At 36.1% G+C, this 20,214-nt stretch overlaps 1 protein-coding gene and 1 long non-coding RNA gene across 2 annotated transcripts; both read right to left on the minus strand.

Moving 5' to 3' along the window:
* Positions 1-9,216: 9,216 nt before the first annotated feature.
* LOC139141459 (adhesion G-protein coupled receptor G2-like) lies at positions 9,217-11,747 on the minus strand. The gene is made up of 4 exons (XM_070711071.1): positions 11,683-11,747; positions 10,947-11,329; positions 9,991-10,071; positions 9,217-9,765 (listed from the first exon to the last, which is right to left on the minus strand). The coding sequence occupies exons 2-4, from the start codon at positions 11,311-11,313 to the stop codon at positions 9,665-9,667; spliced, it is 549 nt and encodes a 182-aa protein (XP_070567172.1). The 5' UTR covers positions 11,314-11,329; positions 11,683-11,747; the 3' UTR covers positions 9,217-9,664.
* Positions 11,748-16,989: 5,242 nt separating this feature from the next.
* Positions 16,990-19,436, minus strand: LOC139141460 (uncharacterized). Its single transcript, XR_011554182.1, has 5 exons — positions 19,287-19,436; positions 18,670-18,786; positions 17,617-18,168; positions 17,294-17,421; positions 16,990-17,086 (listed from the first exon to the last, which is right to left on the minus strand). It is a non-coding gene; the product is annotated as an uncharacterized lncRNA (long non-coding RNA).
* Between the last annotated feature and the right edge of the window lie 778 nt (positions 19,437-20,214).

A 20,214-nucleotide genomic window follows, 5' to 3' on the forward strand; every position in this document is an offset into this window, starting at 1 on the left:
TATTTTACTGGTAGAGGGATCACAATGTTGAATTGCAATATCAAACTTAATTCTACCGTAATATTGGTCTTCAATTATATATGTGAACGGTCCCGAGGTACCCAAGATGTCTGGTAAGGGCTAATGTACTTAACACCTGGATACGTTGCTACATTGAAACACCACATGGCATTTTCACTCCAAGAAACAGGGAGGTCCTGAGGGTAAGAATAATCTTTCTTGAGGACCACTTCTGTAAGTGTCCTAAACACAAAAAACACCTGTTGAGAAGCATTGTGACTTGGCGTATTGTTTGAGAAATATCGAATTTAAAGGAAACGTCAATCCGGTTATCAAACTTATCATCTGAAAAAATTTATAACAAAAACTAAATTGTCGCTACATTTATAATACCAGAGATAAACACGATTAGAAGTGCAAAGTTGCTCACATGATCACATTCACATACAACCATGGGTTCGCCATGATCTGCCTCTGATGAAAGAGTACAGCCGTCGTCGGACCAAGGATCATTCTGATCTTTCTGATCTCAGTTCAGTTCCAAATCAACGGGAGGCAGAGAAATTAGAAAATTAGGATACGTAAAACCAGTACAAATGTAAGCATCATGAAGGCAGAAGTCATAGAATGTAAGACTGAGGGAAACCAAGAGATGAAATAAATGCAATACCCTTGTTTTCCGTGGCAAAAAGCAAGTGTGATGGTCTAAACACTAAATGAATGTTATACATAAGAAAAAAATAGTTTTATAATACTCCGACAACGTACAACCAAACAACAAAGGAAAGTTTTCGCAAGCTTGTCAAAGTGGTGAGCTAACGAGTTGCTTGGTCATTCTTTATGTATCATTACTATGCACATTTAAGCTTTAAAACAATTTGAAATCCTTTTTTACTCACCATTATATTACCATTGTTGGACAGTATAAAATTAAATTTGAAATGAAAATTATTGAAAAAATATTAAGAGAAAGTGAAAGAAGCTTTATCAGGAACTGTCATTTTTGCCGCCTGTTATGAAGTAAAATATTTATGATCAGAAGCGAGAGCTTTAACTCAGGAATGGCAATCATTTTTAATTCCAAAAATAGATAAATCTTGGATATCTTATCTGTTACATTCGAATTTTAGGCCTCGGGCACGGTAAACGATTATAGTATATGTTATTATTATTATTATTATTATTATTATTATTATTATTATTATTGTTATTACAAGTTTAGGGCTATAAGTATTATATAGAAATCTAATAATAGTTCATTGAAGCTGTGTTGGAATTCTGAAAAAGATGTGTTGTTTATTTTAATTTTGTCAATGGGGTGACTTCCAATTGTTGTACGTGCAGCGCAGAATTATGCATCATACTGTTCGGAGAGAGGGGATATCATTAACCCAAGAGGTAATGCTTGTCGGAAAAGTGACATTAAGCAGTTTAAGCGATACCAGCAGGCCTAGACTTTTTACTTTTGTGCGAACTTTATGGATACACGTTCAATCAGTTCAATTTAATTTTGTTTTTAGTTTTCTTCCATCAAAACTCACGACTATGAAAAAGATTTCCAACATAAATTAACTCTCTCTCTCTCTCTCTCTCTCCTCTCTCCTCTCTCTCTCTCTCTCTCCTCTCTCTCTCTCTCTCTCTCTCTCTCGAAATTTCTTTTTTGCGACCACCGAACCTCGTAAGCGTCATATTGGCATTGAAGAATAAACATTTTTTTACATCTCGCATGTTTCGCCCTGCCAGTGACGGTAGTCTGGCAGAGACCTGCGATTTGCGTTCTTTACTGTTGGAACACGCGCAATTCACGCGCACGCCCTTCAGAGAGCATGCGCAATTGAGTCTATGTGCGCGTGTCAGTTATGCTCGTGCTATCGTGTCGTTGAACAGTTGAATGTTGACAGAAACTGGAATTACTGCAGAGAACACTTTTCAGGATATCACATGTGAGTGTCTAAGGTACCAAGTAGGACGTTTAGGAAATCCTTTCAGAAAGTTCACGCCGCCTGTGGCCATTTTGTGGAGTATAAAGCTTATAAGCTTACGTAACTGCAGCGTATTTCTACTGTACATATTGCCGGAACATATGCGATGGAATTTTGTGTTTCACATCGTTCAATCATTCAGATGGAAATGCCACCCTTCTCCAAACTTTGAAAAAAACAGGGTGACAGACTTTGGAATGCTAACAGTTTTGGATTCGCGAACTCTCATCATGGCGGATTCACTGAAACAGTCAGTTATATTCTCAACAATCCAGAGGGTGAGTCGAACTTTTTCCTATGTCCATGTACACAGCACTTGTGCAAAAATAAGCGAATCCACAGGCCTTTGGCGAATCAATAAATGCGTTTTTCACCAAGCTGAAAGGTGGAAAGATTAATTATTTTGTCGCATGTCAATAGTTTGATATGACTATCGCCTTTTACAATAATACTGGCTATTCCATTGAGCATATTGTGCTACAGGTCAAAATCTTATTCCCCAGGTTGATATACATGTGTAGAGATTTTTATAGAAACTATTCCATAGCTATTTACTTTCTTTATCACTTTTTGCGGTTTTGTGGTTTCCTGTTTTTTGTTAGCCGATTAGCCGGCACACGCCAAAACGACTAGTCTTTGCGGTTTTCTTAATTGTGAGTTGGCACACGCCAAAACGATTAGTCTATTGCGTTCGTATTTCTGGGCACGTTTGGTCTCACTGTTTACCTCCTGTTGGTTAGCAACCGCAGTTTAATTGACAGCCGATTTTTTTTTATATTTACGGTAAATTGTTGCAATAAGTGTTTCCTACGACGTTCGCACAAGTGAGAGCCCTATACAAGTAGGGCAGTATTAAATGTGAAACATTTATCTTTTAATATTTCCCCCTTGTCTTGGCCTGCTGGATTTAATAAAGTGTTTAAAGGTATACAGGCACCGTGTGCAAATTTAGCTGTTGCTACCATGGAACTTTAGGGATCTAGCTAATCATAGAATTTATGGGGTCACGCCAGGTCACACTAAAATAATGCACCACTACATGGTCATAATTTTACTATAGTTAAACAATCAGAAATAATTTGTCTTCATTATTCTTCCTGGTATGAGGGAAAAAAATCATTAATTGTAAATCCATAAAATACATAAGTACCAGTGAATCATGTGTTAAATAAAAAAAACTGTGCGCTACTGTTACTGCTTGTGATAAATAATGGTACACGGGGTGTTAAGGGAATAGGGTTCATAAAATTAATTTGAGATACTAGTAGAATTAATTTTATCACATAAATTAATTTGAAGGCATAAACTTAATTCAGTGAATACATAAAAAGTTAGTAATATACTATATAACACTTATTTGAGATGACTGCATGAAACAAAATTAAAACTGCTTGAAAAATTATTTCTGGTCTATATAAAATTAATTCTAACACTCTAAAATTAACGGAAAACATAATTTTGACCAGAATGGCCCCAATATACATTATCTTTATTATTATTCACCTGCGCCTGCAATCTATGGCGTTTTCTTTGTACAGTAAATTTCGGTATCAGAGGACGCAGAGTCCAATAACTTTGACACGGAGTACAGCAACTTTTTGGTGTTATTGGACGCTATTTGACCTTTGACCTCAAAACACCATTACGTTTATGCGGGGAAATACTTCTAAACATTCGGTGCGGTACTTCACAACGTTGGTAGTGGTGAATCAAAAGCCTGTGAATTCGGGTGAAATTATGCTGCCGACCTACAAATTTCTCACACACTGCGCTGCGCGGGTTTGAAATTTCGTTCTGTGCGCTTAGCGGACGCTCTTAACGCATTCTCAGTTTGCTCACGATCGCTCAGTGCAGTGCGGGACGGAATCCCCAAAAAAGCTTTAATGTTGATTTTTTCGAGGTAAAATTGGATTTAAAAAGTGTTTAATAATGAGGTTATTCCCAAAATACCGGGATTTATGTCCAAGTACATTTTTAATAGGAATTAGGAAAAATTCTATTTCAATGACAAAATAGTTACCATGGCAACTTGAAACATTTAAAAATAAGTCTGGTTTTTGTGTTCTCTGACCAGAACACCCCCACTAGATAATTTTCATATCAATCAAAGTAACTTTTCATGGGATATTAGAAAAATTGAAATTTTCAACCCCTAAAATGGTTACCATGGAAACATGGGGCAGTGAAATCGATATCATATTTGGTCTTTTCGACCAAAAATACCCTTATGGTGAAATTTTCACGGAAATTGAACCTATTATTATTCGCGTTATTATTTCTATATAATACTTATATTAATTATTATATCCTTTATTAATCCAATATAAAAAATGGAAATGTGTTGTGGTTTACACAGTCTAAAAAGAATATTCCACAATAGATAAAATAAAAAGAGATCACACAGATTAAAAAGCACAGTTCCAATTAACAGACAAAGCACTCGTCGATCAACAACAGTACAATTTAAAATAATTCTAACAGTAGCCATTAATGAGTTTGTTTTTTTTCACCTGTTAGAAATTGGTTTAGAATTCTTCACTGCTGAGGGTACAAAGTATTTCTAAACATGTTAGACGTTTATGACATGGTACTTATATGTAATATATTACCAATTGCAATAATGTCACATCCTGATTTTGATAGGCGATAAACAATATGACTCGGTCGCTCAGATTGTTCAATTTCATTTCTCCAATACTCGCAGCCAGCACAGGACTGATGTCAGGCAGCATAGCTTTGCAACAGTCTGTAGCATTTGACAAAGTAAATTAATCGTTGACATAAAATCATTGCCAGCCCTTGTGACACTTGAATTGTTCACCATGGGTTTCATCAGTACGTAAAACAAGATGTTGGATAACTCTGGTACTCAAAGATGATTTAAATATGGTACATAAAAGGACAAACTGGTGAAACAGATGTCACTTCAGCAATTTCGTCCCGTTTATCACCATCATATGCAAAGTAAGATTATACACAGTGTGATACCGTATTGTTATCAATGTATGCATATTGCAATCTATTGGAAATTATTCTTTCCCTGAAAAAAGTATCAAAAACAATAAAGATGCTGTCAACTGTTTACGAAAATGGCTTAAACGGCCGGGTGAACTCTCATTAAAAATTTGGTTTTCTTTCAGTTTGTAATTCAAAATTTATATACACTTTTCGATGCGTTTAGATGTATTTATTCATAAAAAACGCACGGTCATGTCACAAGCGCCGGTGACAGAGGTATGTGCACGAGATAACGAACCTCAAACAATGTGTTAAACTTATGACCTACAAATAGCGCCCTCTCGACCTTAAGTTGTTCATTTTGATCCAACTGATTAAATAGAGATAATGGCGATTGGATAAATGACTGCATATCTCCATGTAACCGGACAGGCTCTTCTGTTGAGACTATTCTCTAAACAGGACAGAAAAGAAGATAAGAGCAATGTAGTTGTGTCTGTTCTTCTATCTCTGTATCTCGACTGACCGTCTATACGCGTGTCAGCACAAATAGTTCCGTCACTTCCCTCTCTCCCTGTCTATCGGTCTGTGTCTGTCTGCCACACACACACACTCTCTGTCTGTCTGTCTGTCTGTCTGTCTGTCTGTCTGTCTGTCTGTCTCTCTCTCTCCTCTCTCTCTCTCTCTCTCTCTCTCTCCTCCTCTCTCTCTCTCTCTCTACTCGAGGCAATAAAACATTATTTTCATTGTACTTATATGTTAAACCATCATGTCAGAGATAAGGTATCTTTAATTTTACATCCTGGTTGAAAAACTTAAACTTTATGTGAAGATATCTATCCGCAGCAAGGATCAAACGTTGTCAAAATGCCATAGTACAAAAGCAGTCTCATTCAGATGTTCCGAAAGGATAAATGCGGAAGCTTAAATAAGTTATGGTATAAAGAATTTCGAAGCTTGCTGGAAGAATAAATTACTGTACAGTGGTTGCAGAATGGTAACTTTATAAAGTGTAGTTTGGAAGCTAGAGAGAAAGTGTCCTGCCTATAATCAACGTTTCTTATTAAACTTACGTTTAACGTCTTGAAATTTTCACGTAGGGGCATCTTATCAACCATTTTTAGTGTAAGGATTAAATTAAAATTTTGAGAGAAATGTAAAAGCTGTTCATGTTGGCAACTTCCGCTAGAAAATGGAAAATTCACACTCGCCAATACATTTGCCGTAATCCTATGGAAAATTCTCCTCGTAATGATATTTTCTTGTCTAAAAATGTTGACATCATTGTCGATAAGAAAGTGTCCGCCGAACAGAAAAGGACGTCCACAATTTCACCTTCTGTTAATATCCATAATTTCCCTCCATTCTCAATGCAAAGACCGTAATACTGAATTGATTGTGTATGATAGATAATTTGTCTGTAAACTTTCAAATACGAACGTCAAATGAATGCCAATGCACATAATGCACGTTCTCCTGTGCAGTCAGTCTATCTGGTTGGATTGGGAGATCATCAAATCATCGCAGTGGAATTCTTAGATGGAACAGTCGTTATACGAAATAGACTAAGTACCGAAATAGTGAAGGACTCATACTAGTGCCTCTGTGCTTTCTCGTCGTTGTACGGGCATTCCCCATCATTGGTTGTGTTAGCAAGGGTCAAAGGCCAGAATATAATTCCCTTATCGTCCTCCGTCAGTTCCGGTTTGAAATGCTCCCGGTTTGATGGCAGTTGATCCTTACAGGAACAAGAACGAAGGCTAATATCTAGTGACGGACATTCCTTTCTCTTTTTTAACACAATCTAAAGAAAGGAGGTAGTTCAATTATTTGGTTATAGACATTCCTTTGCAATCTTAAACAGAAAATGTTACTGATTTCATATGACGAATGCAATACCATTTTTCTGGGCCATTCTGACGTATACAGTTAAGAGGCTATAATGTTATTGACATCTTTATCTAATGATTATAAAACGAACCATGTTAGTAGTTTGCACTACCTGTAGGCGCTTTCAAAAACAAACGTTAAATATAAAATATGTAGTCGTCAATAGAGCTGCAAACAGTGACAAAGCTACCATAACCATTTTTCTGGGCCATTCTGACGTATACAGTTAAGAGGCTATAATGTTATTGACATCTTTATCTAATGATTATAAAACGAACCATGTTAGTAGTTTGCACTACCTGTAGGCGCTTTCAAAAACAAACGTTAAATATAAAATATGTAGTCGTCAATGGAGCTGCAAACAGTGACAAAGCTACCATAACTATATTCTTTTAGGGTACTTTCAGACAAGGCGATACTTTACCTAGCTTTTCCTAAAAATAAAACATGGAAGGTAGTGTTGCCGTAACTTTACATGCACAATATTCAGCTTCTCGTTTTATCTCAGTTTCGGTTGAAGGTGAAGGGCACATCAGTATCTTGTAAAGCATAGTTATGGTGCTGTTACGCAAAGGGGCGTCAAAGAAGTCTATGATCTAGTACAAGTATTCTCACTCTGCTAGCATGAATTTCATACCTTTAACCTGTTTGCGATCACAGGAAAAAATTCTTTGTTCTATTCGTACAACATCAGAATATAAATTCCATCTCACTAGTATTTTGTCTGGTGAGCACAGACTTGACTTTTGCATGTGATAAATCACTTTAATCATGATCGTGTATAAATTCGCCTGGCATTTGCTGTTAGCGCGGTCGTCGCTCGCGACATGTATCTCAAAATTATTGACAACGTACAAAAAGGCGAATAGATAGCATCAGTAGAGTAGTTCAGAAATTAAAACACGAAATCATGTAAGCAAAGGCCATTTATCTTGTAAACCTAACGATTGCAAACCTTACGATAACATGGCCTCATTCATCTCGCAAAGAGAAGTCAACGATATCACTCTTTTATCAGGTATGTAAATCGCTCATAAGTGTTTCCTGTGATTGAAGGGAAACACCCAAAAGATGAGTGTGTTCTCTGATATAACAAGTGATATACCAGACATGATGCTTACAAACCTTCGTCGATTCCAATATATGACTAGAGATATGCTTTGTTTTCTATACCCAGACCGTTTTGGCTGTAATTTTGCTTGCGAAAGGTAATATCATGAATGAGTATACTGGACGAGTGTATTCATAAACAGAGTATGTGTGGCGGGGAACGTGACCCAGCAACGCGGTCACACGCTTTAGTTTCAGAACCATATGATAAGAATAAGGAGCAGTTTCAGAACCAGAAACGTCGTATGTCAACACATCGTTAGAAACGTTGGCATAAATGTCGTCATGTATATCACAAATAGGGAGTGTCTTTAAATCCGTACATAAATTCACTGCCGACAATGTCATATATTTCGACGAAGTCGTATACATAAAAGCAGTGTTGTAAACAACAAACTCTCGACCAGACAGAAACTTCTGCTTTCATATATTTGGTGGCAGGCTTAAAAATGAGTGATATGTTTTGGCAGCATTCTCGAGCGCCACTCAGATTTGACGGTTGACAGAGCAATCCTAATCCTGATTAGAGTCTTGCATACCCAAGCTATACACTAAAAGGTACCACGTTCGGTATTGTGTTTGGTAGAGTATACTACATTGAGGACAGCTTATAACTTTTAGTGTCTTCAAGTAGGACGTCGTTTGCCGAAATGTACGAAGAAGCAGCCTCTAAGACCTCTCGGCGCGCTTCATGTTGTACAAGAAAACATTTCATGATCGACGCGAAATTCCTTAAATGCGTTCGCCATTCTGGTGCAAGAGGTTTGCTTCAGCTTCCAATTGGTAAACAAAAACAGGCTCGACTCTGGCAGGTTACGTGGGGAGACTGGATATTATAGGGCATATTCGTGAGTAATGACGTCTCAAACGAGAATTGAATGGACAACAGATGTATTAGTTTGAAAAGATTTATATCATTTTCAAGACAATAAATACTTTCCCTCTTTTCCCCTTTAAGCTAAGACGAGTTTAAATATCAAGTATTAATCTCGTGATGTAATGTTATTATTGACGAGTAAATTTTAGTCCGGACTAACAAACACCACGCACATACGGAACAAGAAGGAGTATTAACTACAGATAGATCAACCATACTGGCGAATGCATATACAGTAACCTTTACAGAAAATGAATCCATAATAGAAACAAAAACAGTAACGGACGCATTGAACCGTCAGTCATCGATGTAAACTGAAAGCAGTCCAAGGCAAGAATGAGAAGTTCAATCATTCGGAAAAGGAAACGATCTTCTTTGATGGTATGGTAGAGATGCGATTTTATTTCATATTATAGATGTAGCTCACACACTATACAACGTGACTGATTAATCCTTACAATACATACAATGTCGAGTATTCTCTCAGTATAGCGAGTTTTCACGTGCACATATGATGTGACATAATATGTCAAGATAATAATATAGGATTGCTCATACAAATACATTAAGAGGTTACATCATCCAACTCGAATGGTGCTGGCACCTCTGTCCCAAGTAAGTTGATATAAAACTGAGTGGTTCAGCCCTACGCTAAGTTTACTGCACATGTTCAGAAGTGTTTTCAGCGTAGTACGTAGGGTTCTCCAGAATTCACATATCTTCTGGCAACTGCGGAAAATTATGGTAGGTGCAGACGTTGTTAAAAGTAACCTAAATATCCTCAAAAACTTCAGTAATGTATGTAAAAACTGAATATGTATTATTTGATAACTAAAGAATCAGTGTGTCACTGATAGTCATTTTCAACCACATTTGAATGTCTCTTGAAAGTAGTCGTCGCCTCTCCATTGCTATAGTTGCACTGGTCTTTAAAATCTGTCGAATTATCTGAAACAAGTGAGGACTTTCTGTTAATCTTCAAACCAACTTATGAAAACATAAAAGAGTGCAATTTGCTCTGATGAAGAGACGAGCAATAAGTCCGAAATCTTTTCAATAAACATTTTGCTGTTAGAAGGCATTATCGCGGAGGAACTCGACGTAATACATGAAAAGGTGTTAAAACTACAGGTATATTAAAAATTGTCAACAACGAATACGAAATGCACTCACAGAGATTTTCGTCTTTGTTGTCCGTTTCACTGACGCTGAGCTTCAGGGTACGTTGTAGATTCGTAGACGAAGTCGCTTCATCTGAGAGGCAGAAAAGTATTAAGTTATAAACTAGTTTTGATGCAAAGTACAAAATAAATAGTTTTTGCTGTTACAAGTTTTTTTTTAAATAGAGTGTGCCAGTCAATTTTCGTCCCTTTTGACCATGTGTACATAAATTCCAATCCGAAATTTTATCGTTGGAATTATGTTCAGCGTTTTTCTCGCTAGCAAATGCAAATTTGTCAATGTCCGGAATCTGTCTTATTAAAGGCAGTATGCGCCTAAAACAGAAATACTCAAACTTTTGCTGAAAATATTAAATCATTCTTTATCAAATCAAGGAAAACAGTCAGGAGTCACCACGCAAATTAAGGTAAATAAGAAAAACAAGTTACCCATGCATCGTGTACCAATTTTTGGGGTTCAAAACGGTCGCCACCCTTTTGTTAACTCTATGGTGAAAATCTCATTTTCGATTTTCATCAAACTGAGATGGTGAATACTCTACTTAGCTAAAAAGCTTCAAAATGAGCTCCCATTTGTGGTATATCACAAACGTTTTCGAAAAATATAAGCGTCCGAATACCTTTCCCCGTGGGAGGGACACTAATATAAGAAAACTATATGAAGAATTAAAGCATGAGAAAAAGCCATGTCTCTCGGAACTGTCGATCTTCAAGGCTGACAAATGACAAACGTAATATTTTCGTTATAGTGCCGCCCTCCCCTTCAAAACGAAACACTATCTGCGACAATGGTTGCAGGACAACTACAGCAAATTCCTTATTGTGATTTTGGAATATGTAAAAGGCATTTAGTTCTGAAACTTCACCATCCTAAACGACGATTAAATGTTTCTCAAGCGTCAGCTCTTGTGATATACAGTCCCTTAGTTGACTTGGATGTGCACATACGCTCTTTCTCTTGTTGACAGCTTTTGCACCGACAGAAAGTCTTCTTCCACCAAGCTCGCACGTCCTTCTTCATCGCACAATGGAACACAAAGATGAACAGCCCCTGCAGACTGTTGAAGATGGCGAACAGGTAGTTGAACAGAAGGCTGGCTTGACCGACGGCGAAAAATGCAAATGTCCACGTCAGCCCTAGTAGTACCACCAACGCAACTGCCGCCTTCAACTGAGACAGATAACCATACTTCTCATCTGCTGTCAACGCTTTCGAGTTGAGTCGACATATTTGGTAAACGACGAGACAGAAGACGATGATGTTGAAGAGGAGAACCAGACAAAATGGCGCTAGGAAGGCTATGTAGAACGCCATATCTGACAACCAACAACTGGAGAGTTAATAAAGCAGAATACTGTACATCAACATCATACCCAAGAGGGAAGATTAATGTGACCAATTTTTATTCATACCACTATCATGAATCCTGCGACTTTATGAACCTGACGTTACTGAATGACTGACACATGGATGTCAATGCCGAGAATGAAAAAATAAGATTTTACTTGTCTGATTTTCCTGTTATTTTACGATTCGAAACTACAAAATGTTAGTCCTTATAGAGTTTATATGAACTTACAAGTATGAGTCTTAGCATTGAATGGCAGTAAACTTTCGCCAAGACAGCTTGTAAAACTCAAACAATATTCGATATAGTCCTAATTTCTTGAAAAAAAAACTTACATTGTATTATGATATCCATAATTGTCAACATCAATAGCCAATGTAATCACAACGAATATTACTGGAACACCTGTACATAATGAATGAAATATTCAGTGACTGCAAAATATCGTATAAGTTTTGTGTCATTGATTAAAAGTTGTGTTATCGCAGTATTATTAGCATTTAGTCATGGACAGATGACACCCCAGAAATTATTTATATAATACATAAGATTTTTGTTCGACCTTATTTAATTTGTCGACATTGTACCAACCTTTCAATACTTGATTAGGTTTATAAACTTACCCCATCCAATCAGGAAAAACTTGACCATAAAATGACTGGTATAATTTCTAAACACTTTCACCAACATCACGTACAGATGAACCGCTTCTAGGGCCATCCACATCATAACAGCCAATAGAAAATAGTGTAACAGAACAGCGACGCACTTACAAAACCCTGGTAAGGTTGATTCGTATTCGATAGTCCGGCAGCCAAATCCACTTTTTGTCCTGAACCTTGTGTTAGGGTCTTAAGTTTTTTTTAAACTGGATTTTGGTAGTCAAGATAACCAAAGTGAAAAAAATAGTTACTGGATCTCTGTTAGTATTGAGCAATTTTAGATAATTAGCATAAACAAAATGGCCGCTAAATTATCACAAATTACCATTGGAAGCAGTAGAAGTAGGCTTTATATTGTTAAAGTGTGCTAGTAAAAGCACATTTCTATTAGTGCTTCAACTAATAAAAGGTTAGTAATCATAAATGAATAAATTTAAGTACTAATTTGCATAAATTAACACAAAATTATCACAAATTACCATTGGAAGCAGTAGGAATAGGCTTTATATTGTTAAAGTCTGCTACTTAAAGCACATTTCTAGTAGTGCTTCAACTAAAAAAGGTTAGTAATCATAAATGAATAAATTTAAGTACTAATTTGCATAAATTAACACAATATTATCACAAATTACCATTGGAAGCAGTAGAAGTAGGCTTTATATTGTTAAAATCTGCTAGTAAAAGCACATTTCTATTAGTGTTTCAACTAAAAAAGGTTATTAATCATAGATGAAAAAAATTTAAATATTAATTTGCATAAATTAACACATAAAACATATTTTATAGGAATGCTTGAACTGTAACAAAGTAGATTATAAACAATACTACAATGAATGCTAAATGAATTGGTGCGGCAAAGGGGAAGGCAGCTCCACACACCATACTATTTTTGCGAATATTGAGTGTTTTCCTATGTTACTCGTAATATGTTTAATATTTTCGTCTTCTATAATTTTGGACACAGTGTTGGGACACTATGGCGAAACAAAAAATTTACAACGAGGTAAAAGTAGGCTCCGTGTTTCATACAGCTCTCTCAACATTATACACGTGCCCGAACACAAATATAACCGGTCAAATAACTGGCAAACGAAAATACCACAACAGTCTTACAAGGAATACATTCTCTAACAGAAAGAGACCAAATATAACAAGCAAAGAAGCACCTCGGACGTTTTGAAGAAAAAGTCAAATAACAACTTACACATAAACTCAAAATATAAGTTGTTACGTACAAACACCTACTTCCCCAAACCAAACCAAACCAAAGCGCTCTTTTTCAGGGCCACAACATTTTTCAGCCAAAGAACTACCATTGAAATACGATGGCCAGGCCATCGTATTCAAAATACACACAAAGAAAATTTAACAAATTGAGGAAATCTTCTCTGATAATGGAAGCAAAAGAAAAGAATTAATTAAAGAAACAAACAAAAAATAAGACGCAAACAGGCGTACCAAATACAAATCCCTAAGAACTCTAAATGTATTAAAATATCTCTCGGAATATGAACAGCACGATTGGAACTAATGTGGGATAATTGGATTTTCATATTTTGCGAATTTCTGAAAAGTGTTCGGTGCCACATAGCTGAATGTTGCAGTATCGCAAATTACTCATAAAAACAAGTGTGTAATATAAAAGAAAAGCAGATTAGATTACATTTGAAGATTAAATCGACATTTACGTCACCATCCAATTATCCCAAATTAGTTCTAATTGTGTTATTAACTATTAACTCCTGAAATAACATTGAATAGAGGCTTAAAATTTATCCCTGGAAAATTCCGAAATTCATTTCAATACAACCAAATCTAACATAACATAGGCAGAAACAATGCCATTAAAACACTATCAAATTGAACCATAACATTACCATTAGATAAAGACAGGGGAAATGGAATAGCAATATCAAATTAAACAGATTACATTGAAGAAAGTCACAGACTTTTAAGCCAAAAGAGATTACGATACAAAAGTGCATGTAAATGACAGCGACAACACAACCAGAAACCTACACGGACATGTACTAAAATAAACAAATAGACAAATGATACGTTCAAATATCATGATCCCATAACACATAATATGCACACCAACGCAGTATCCACTCATAAAATTCCAAAAAGTCACCAGCATCAGCAAAATTCATTTGTCGTCACGATCCAAATTATTTATGGCTGCTCTAGCCCAACACACAAAATATCGGAATACATGAGATAGACTATTTCTTAAAAGTGACTGTACAAAACCAGCCAATGTACATTAAAGACACAACGGACTTTACCAACAAACTAAGCAAGATAACAATACAACATAATGCATTACTAGTCATTCTGGATGTAATCTCGATGTACAAAAATACTCCACAAACTAAAGCAAGCTGTCACAAATGATTCAGTTTCAACTATCAATTACAGCTGTAAAATATAAAGAAAAGATCGAAGCGTTCCACTAAAGAATTACTAACAATAATTCTGCAACATAACACGGTTGAATTTATCAGAAACGTCTACCAACAGATTTGTGGCTGTAGCCTGGGTTCACCAGTTTCGCCAGAAATCGCTGATACAACATTCTACAACCTTGAAACTGAGGTCATTAAACTACACAGAAGCAGACTTTCCTTTTGGAAACGATTCAGAGATGATGTTTTCATGATCTATACGGGAACAGAAACTGAGCTGAATGTGAATTTATGGCTAACATCAATAAGTTACACTGAACTTCCAAATTTACACTGAACTTCAAATTTACAATAGAGCATTCTCCTCAAAGTGTCATTAATGATTTACAAAGTCAACGATACAATAAAGGGAGAATTCTCGACACAAAAACTCACACCAAAATAACGGACCATTTCAATATCTTGCCAGATCCTCGTGCGACCCAAAAAGGGTGTTTTTACTGGTTTAATTACGGTAAATTGCTGAGATATGCCCGTGTAACAACATATATATAACCAAGACTTTGACAAGAAGTTTAATTTTCAACAAAAAAACAATAATAAAACAAAAACAAGGTTATAAAACCACAGAAATCGCACAATCAGAAAAAGTAAGTTGGACACACAAAGTGCGAATCGTTCCTAAAACTAGGGAAAATCAATAATAACAAAACTAATATACATACGCAACCAAATACACTCCACAAATTAGAACAAACGATATAAAAGCACTAACAATGAAATGGAAAATAATTGAAAGCGATGAACGTCTTCAGTTTTTGTTCACTGAAAAACCAATAATAGCATACAAGAGAAACAAAACTTAAAAGATGAATTACTTGTAGTAAGAGCCAAAATCAACGCAAAGGATCAACGAAAAAGAGAAAAAAACAAACCCATTAGTAAAGAACAAGAGAGTTCAACAACATCCAAAGGAAAACAGGCTATACACAGACTATACAAATATACAATCTCACACTCTACTGGATTCAGATCCAAATATATCAATAATAATTTCGTTACTAAATGAACAAATGTAATTCTAGAGGTCATACACGAACAAAATAAGGATAACAATATTAAGAGACTGAAGAAGAACACACATTTAAGAGTTTCGAAATGCACGTTAAAATGGATCACAAATGATTTTGACACTACAGACCGAACGACGAATCGTCATAGTACATCCAAAAATAAATTAAACCCCCAAAAATACACATATTAAGAGTAACATACGAAAAAACTGAACATCCTCAAAAATAGTATGGTGTGTTGAGCCGCCTTCCACTTTTTACCTTTAGAGAACCCGAGTAACTTTGGAAATATCTTCTATAAGTCATTGTACTCCAAACCCATAGTCTTTTTCTGATACACAAAGTGTGACTAATCATGGATTCAATGTGACGTCAGCAGATTCCATATCAACCTCGAAAGTAGTGTAAATCACAACGTTTTTTTCTTAAATGTACATAAAATGCATTGATAGTCGAGCTAGGAAAAAGTTCCCACCTTACTTAATCATTGTTTCGGTTAGAAAATCCCAACTCAGGTTGGTTTTAGCCAAGGCATAAAGATCACTAACTTACTTAGAAACATAGCAGAGTGAAACACAATTACCAGAACACTGTCTGCATCAGTTTATATCTTTTTACAAGTAAATAGACAAGTACTCGACAATGGGCGAAGGCTAAACTAGTCGGCTGCTTACATGTCTGATTATCAACATTAAATTTGCAACAGAAAAAAAGTTTATGTACGTGCAACTATTAAAACAGTGATGTAAAAGCTACTGTGTTAAAATAACAGTACAGTAAATGATAATAATGTAGAGTTACGCTTAACAAAGAATCGTTTAAAGCTAGCCGCCATCTTGAAATTATGCAAATTAGCATGTCATTCAAATAATATATGCCAATATTTATGTTATGTTATGTTATGTTATGGTGATTCACCGAGAAAAACAAAGTTACAGTATGTATAAAGCCATTAGAGTCTTCTTTCTCATACAAAGTGCAATGAGCTGGCAGCCATTTTGATTATGCTAATTTTCTCAAATTTCTCAATGCTGACATAGGTCCAGTAGTTATACTTCTTTTTGTGGTGGTCTTGGCAAACGAAATCCACCAAGAAAAAAACTTAAGACCACAAAGCAAGATTTACCCTCCGGGTTTACCCCACTGGCAGCTGGCTGCCGGACATGTTTACAGCTAGCCGCCATCTTGAAATTATGCAAATTAGCATGTCATTCAAATAATATATGCACAAATTTATGTTCCAGTTTGCCTTTGGCAGCTGCTTGGTGATTAAACGAGAAAAACAAAGTTACAGTATGTATAAAGCCATTTGAGTCTTCTTTCTCATACAAAGTGCAATAAGCTGGCGGCCATTTTGATAATGCTAATTTTCTCAAATTACTCAATGCTGACAGAGGGCCAGTAATTGTATTTCTTTTTGTGGTGGCCTTAACAAAAGAAATCCACCAAGAAAATAACTTAAGACCACAAAGCAAGGTTTACCCCACTGGCTGCCGTATTTCGATGGCGAATGAACCAATCAGGAAGAACAGTAATGCCATGAACAGAGCAAAGCACAGATTTATCAAAATTTTGGTGGCTTTGTCGTGAGTTTTCCTGAAAGAGAGTCGAATTATCTTGTATGAAGATTTGCACAGTTATGAAAAGACGGGTTATGAATTGGAGAGAGGTAAAATAGAAAAATGCACAAAGATGGATAATCCAACCGTAATAAAAACGATGGATTAAATATCAAAACTGCAAGCTTGATAAATTCGGTATTAGCTTAATATTCATAGCCATGAAATACATAATAATAGTCACCTGTAGCAAATCAGACTCACAAGCGTCGCAGCCAATGCCAACAGAGATATGATACATCCAATAATGGAAATTATAGATAACGCTTTCTGATGGGCTGGGTCGAGTGGAGGACCAGATCTGTAAACATCCTGAACATAAATGAGCAAATGTTTTAAACTTGCCACCAATTTCATTAAAGCGGTCTTCCTGAAACACATAGGCAAGTGTGGTCATCGAGTGTTCCATTCCCGAGGCAAGGAACCAGACTACTAGTAAGCAAAATACTCTCTCATGAAATACAAATATAGCAAAAGAATCTCACAGTGGTGATAAATTGTACTTACGAAGAGAAGTGCAAAGTTGGTCAGATGATCACATTCACATACAGCCATGAGTTCACCATGATATGCCTCAGACGAAAGTGAACAGCCCTCGACGGACCAAGCACCATTAGCATCTCATTTGTTTAAATTCCATTAAAACAGTCAATGAATAGACAGAGAAGCCATGATTTGAAGAGGAAGGTTAATGTTAACATACAAAAAGAAGAGGCCGTGAAGTGTACTTAAAGACGAAAAAACCCTTAGAAATGACATTTGCGATTTACTGTTTTGACGACAAATTGGATGATTGAAATACAGTGACATATTTTTTTCTTCAGAACCAGAGATGAACAAGGGAGAAACCATTAAACGCAAACAAACATCGGCCAACCAGACACGTAGGTGGGTTTTCTCAGGCGAGTCACGTTCGTGGGTTAACGCGGAAAGGAAGGGCTATGACTAGCTTTTTCATCTAAAATACACATTGTTCTTTTCAAATAATTCATAACGCTAACATTACTCACCATTCATTCTGAAATCCCAAAATACACAGGTTATGTTACCATCTTCTGACTGTTAAAAGTGTTTTGAACATCATTTAATATTTTCTTTAATTTAACATGCTGTTTTTATCGTAAATATGCCACATTTTGGGCGCCAGTGGTCTGATGTGTGTAAGATACATGTGACCGTATCGACACTGCGACTCAGCATCACATAAAGACGCCATGAGTGCACTATATATCATTTACTTGGAGATGTCATAAAATACATTGACTCTATTATGAAGAAGTAAAGCGTTCCGTCGTGCTTATAACAAAAATGACAAAAAGAGAAGAAGAGGCGAAGTCATTTATGATATCTGCAAGAAATAGAGAAGCTTATGAAGCTGAACTGAAAATAAACTAAAAGTAAATAGATATAAAACTCAAGAAGCATCATATAATGGATCAACTTTGAGTACATGGCTTCCTATAAACTTCTGCAAATAGCGAATGTGCTCCGCTTCTGTCATACATATGAAAGGTGTTTAATAATTCGGCAGATAAATTAGCAATAAGATCCCATAAATACCTGATTTTGATAGGATAAAAGCAATATGACAGGGTCACTTAAATTGGTTAGTTTCATATCTCCAATACTTGCAGCCAATACAGGACAGAATCCGGACAGTGTCGAGTTGTCAACAGCCTATAACACATGCAAAGCAAATTCAGATCGTTAACTTAGATGATAACGGTTAATTTAGAGGTATTGACTGTGTTGAAAGACATTGGGCGTGGTCAATTAAAGACAAATATTGATAACCTGAAAACTTGAAATATTTTATAAAACAGAACAAGTTTCTATGCCTTAGCAATATATTTACTTATGAAGCTCAATATATCAAGTTCAATCAACGATAAGTTACAGTGTGCAAATAGAGAAACATTTTAACTCCAAATTAAAACATTGTTTGCTGTTGGGTCTGAAACCATGGTGTTGCATGTGTCACCAGGCAACACATTGAAAGTTTCGATAGAGATTCAACATTATACCTAAACATTTCTCCATTCTGTACATCAGCCGTACCTTGGGAGTAGAAATCAGGTAAAGAATTTACTGAATTTTTAAGCAAGATATACATCTGTTGATTAGAGATATTCAGATTCAAAAAGGTATGCCAGCGGTATGTGTACGAGATAACGAACCTCGAAAAAGGTGTTCAGCTTGTGACCTATAAATTGTGCGCGCTCCACTAGACGTTGTTCACGATGATCCAATCGATGAAATAGAGAATATGGTAATTGAATGGATGACGTCACCGCTCCGTTTGATCTCACACGCTCTTCTGCCAATGTCAGTTGCTGAAGGGGTGGAAATATCAGGGAATGTGATATTATCTCTGTGTCTGTCTGTCTGTCTGTCTGTCTGTTTGCCTCTGTCTCTCTCTCTTCCTCTCTACCTCTCTCTGCCTTCAAAAGAGATGACAGAATTCCTACAGGCTAGATATACATGACTTCCCTTTTTGCAGTTTTCGGATCTGGCATATTGATAGTGATCCAGATTTTATGTCCGTATGTTTTACATTTCCTGTGTTATTCTATACATACAGTACTCTATATGATAGCTAATGGCATCAACGGCAGTGTTGTTAAATAGAGTGATACAACTGTTGTCTGATATATACTCAATTGCAAGCACAAAGGAAGGTTTCCGGCATCGTAGTCCGCTCAAGTAATATTCACTTGTCATTGAGAAGTTGTATGATATGGTTGATGACTACTTTTTCCGTTAAAATGATTGTGGTTCTCTCTTAAACGTTAAGGGACCACTCTTTGAAATTGAATACGGTCATCTATTTTCCAAGCTATCGTAGCTTTAAATTTCAAGGCAAATCAACTATGACTTCAGAGTGATCGTTCTAAAGTAACCTTTGTAAGGTGAGGGCAAAGAGGGAAGATAGACTACTGTAACTGTTGTCCTTCCCTTTCCAAAAATTATGCACACTCAGGATAAGCCAAATATTAATAATAAAGTCGATGACTATTCAGAGCTTTCGCCAGAATCATCCAGTTGCTAATCATGATATAGTGATGATATCAATATTATTAATATATATGTTTAATTTTAACTTTT

This window comes from Ptychodera flava, chromosome 10 (assembly GCF_041260155.1).
Source record: "Ptychodera flava strain L36383 chromosome 10, AS_Pfla_20210202, whole genome shotgun sequence".
NCBI classification, from domain to species: Eukaryota; Metazoa; Hemichordata; class Enteropneusta; family Ptychoderidae; genus Ptychodera; species Ptychodera flava.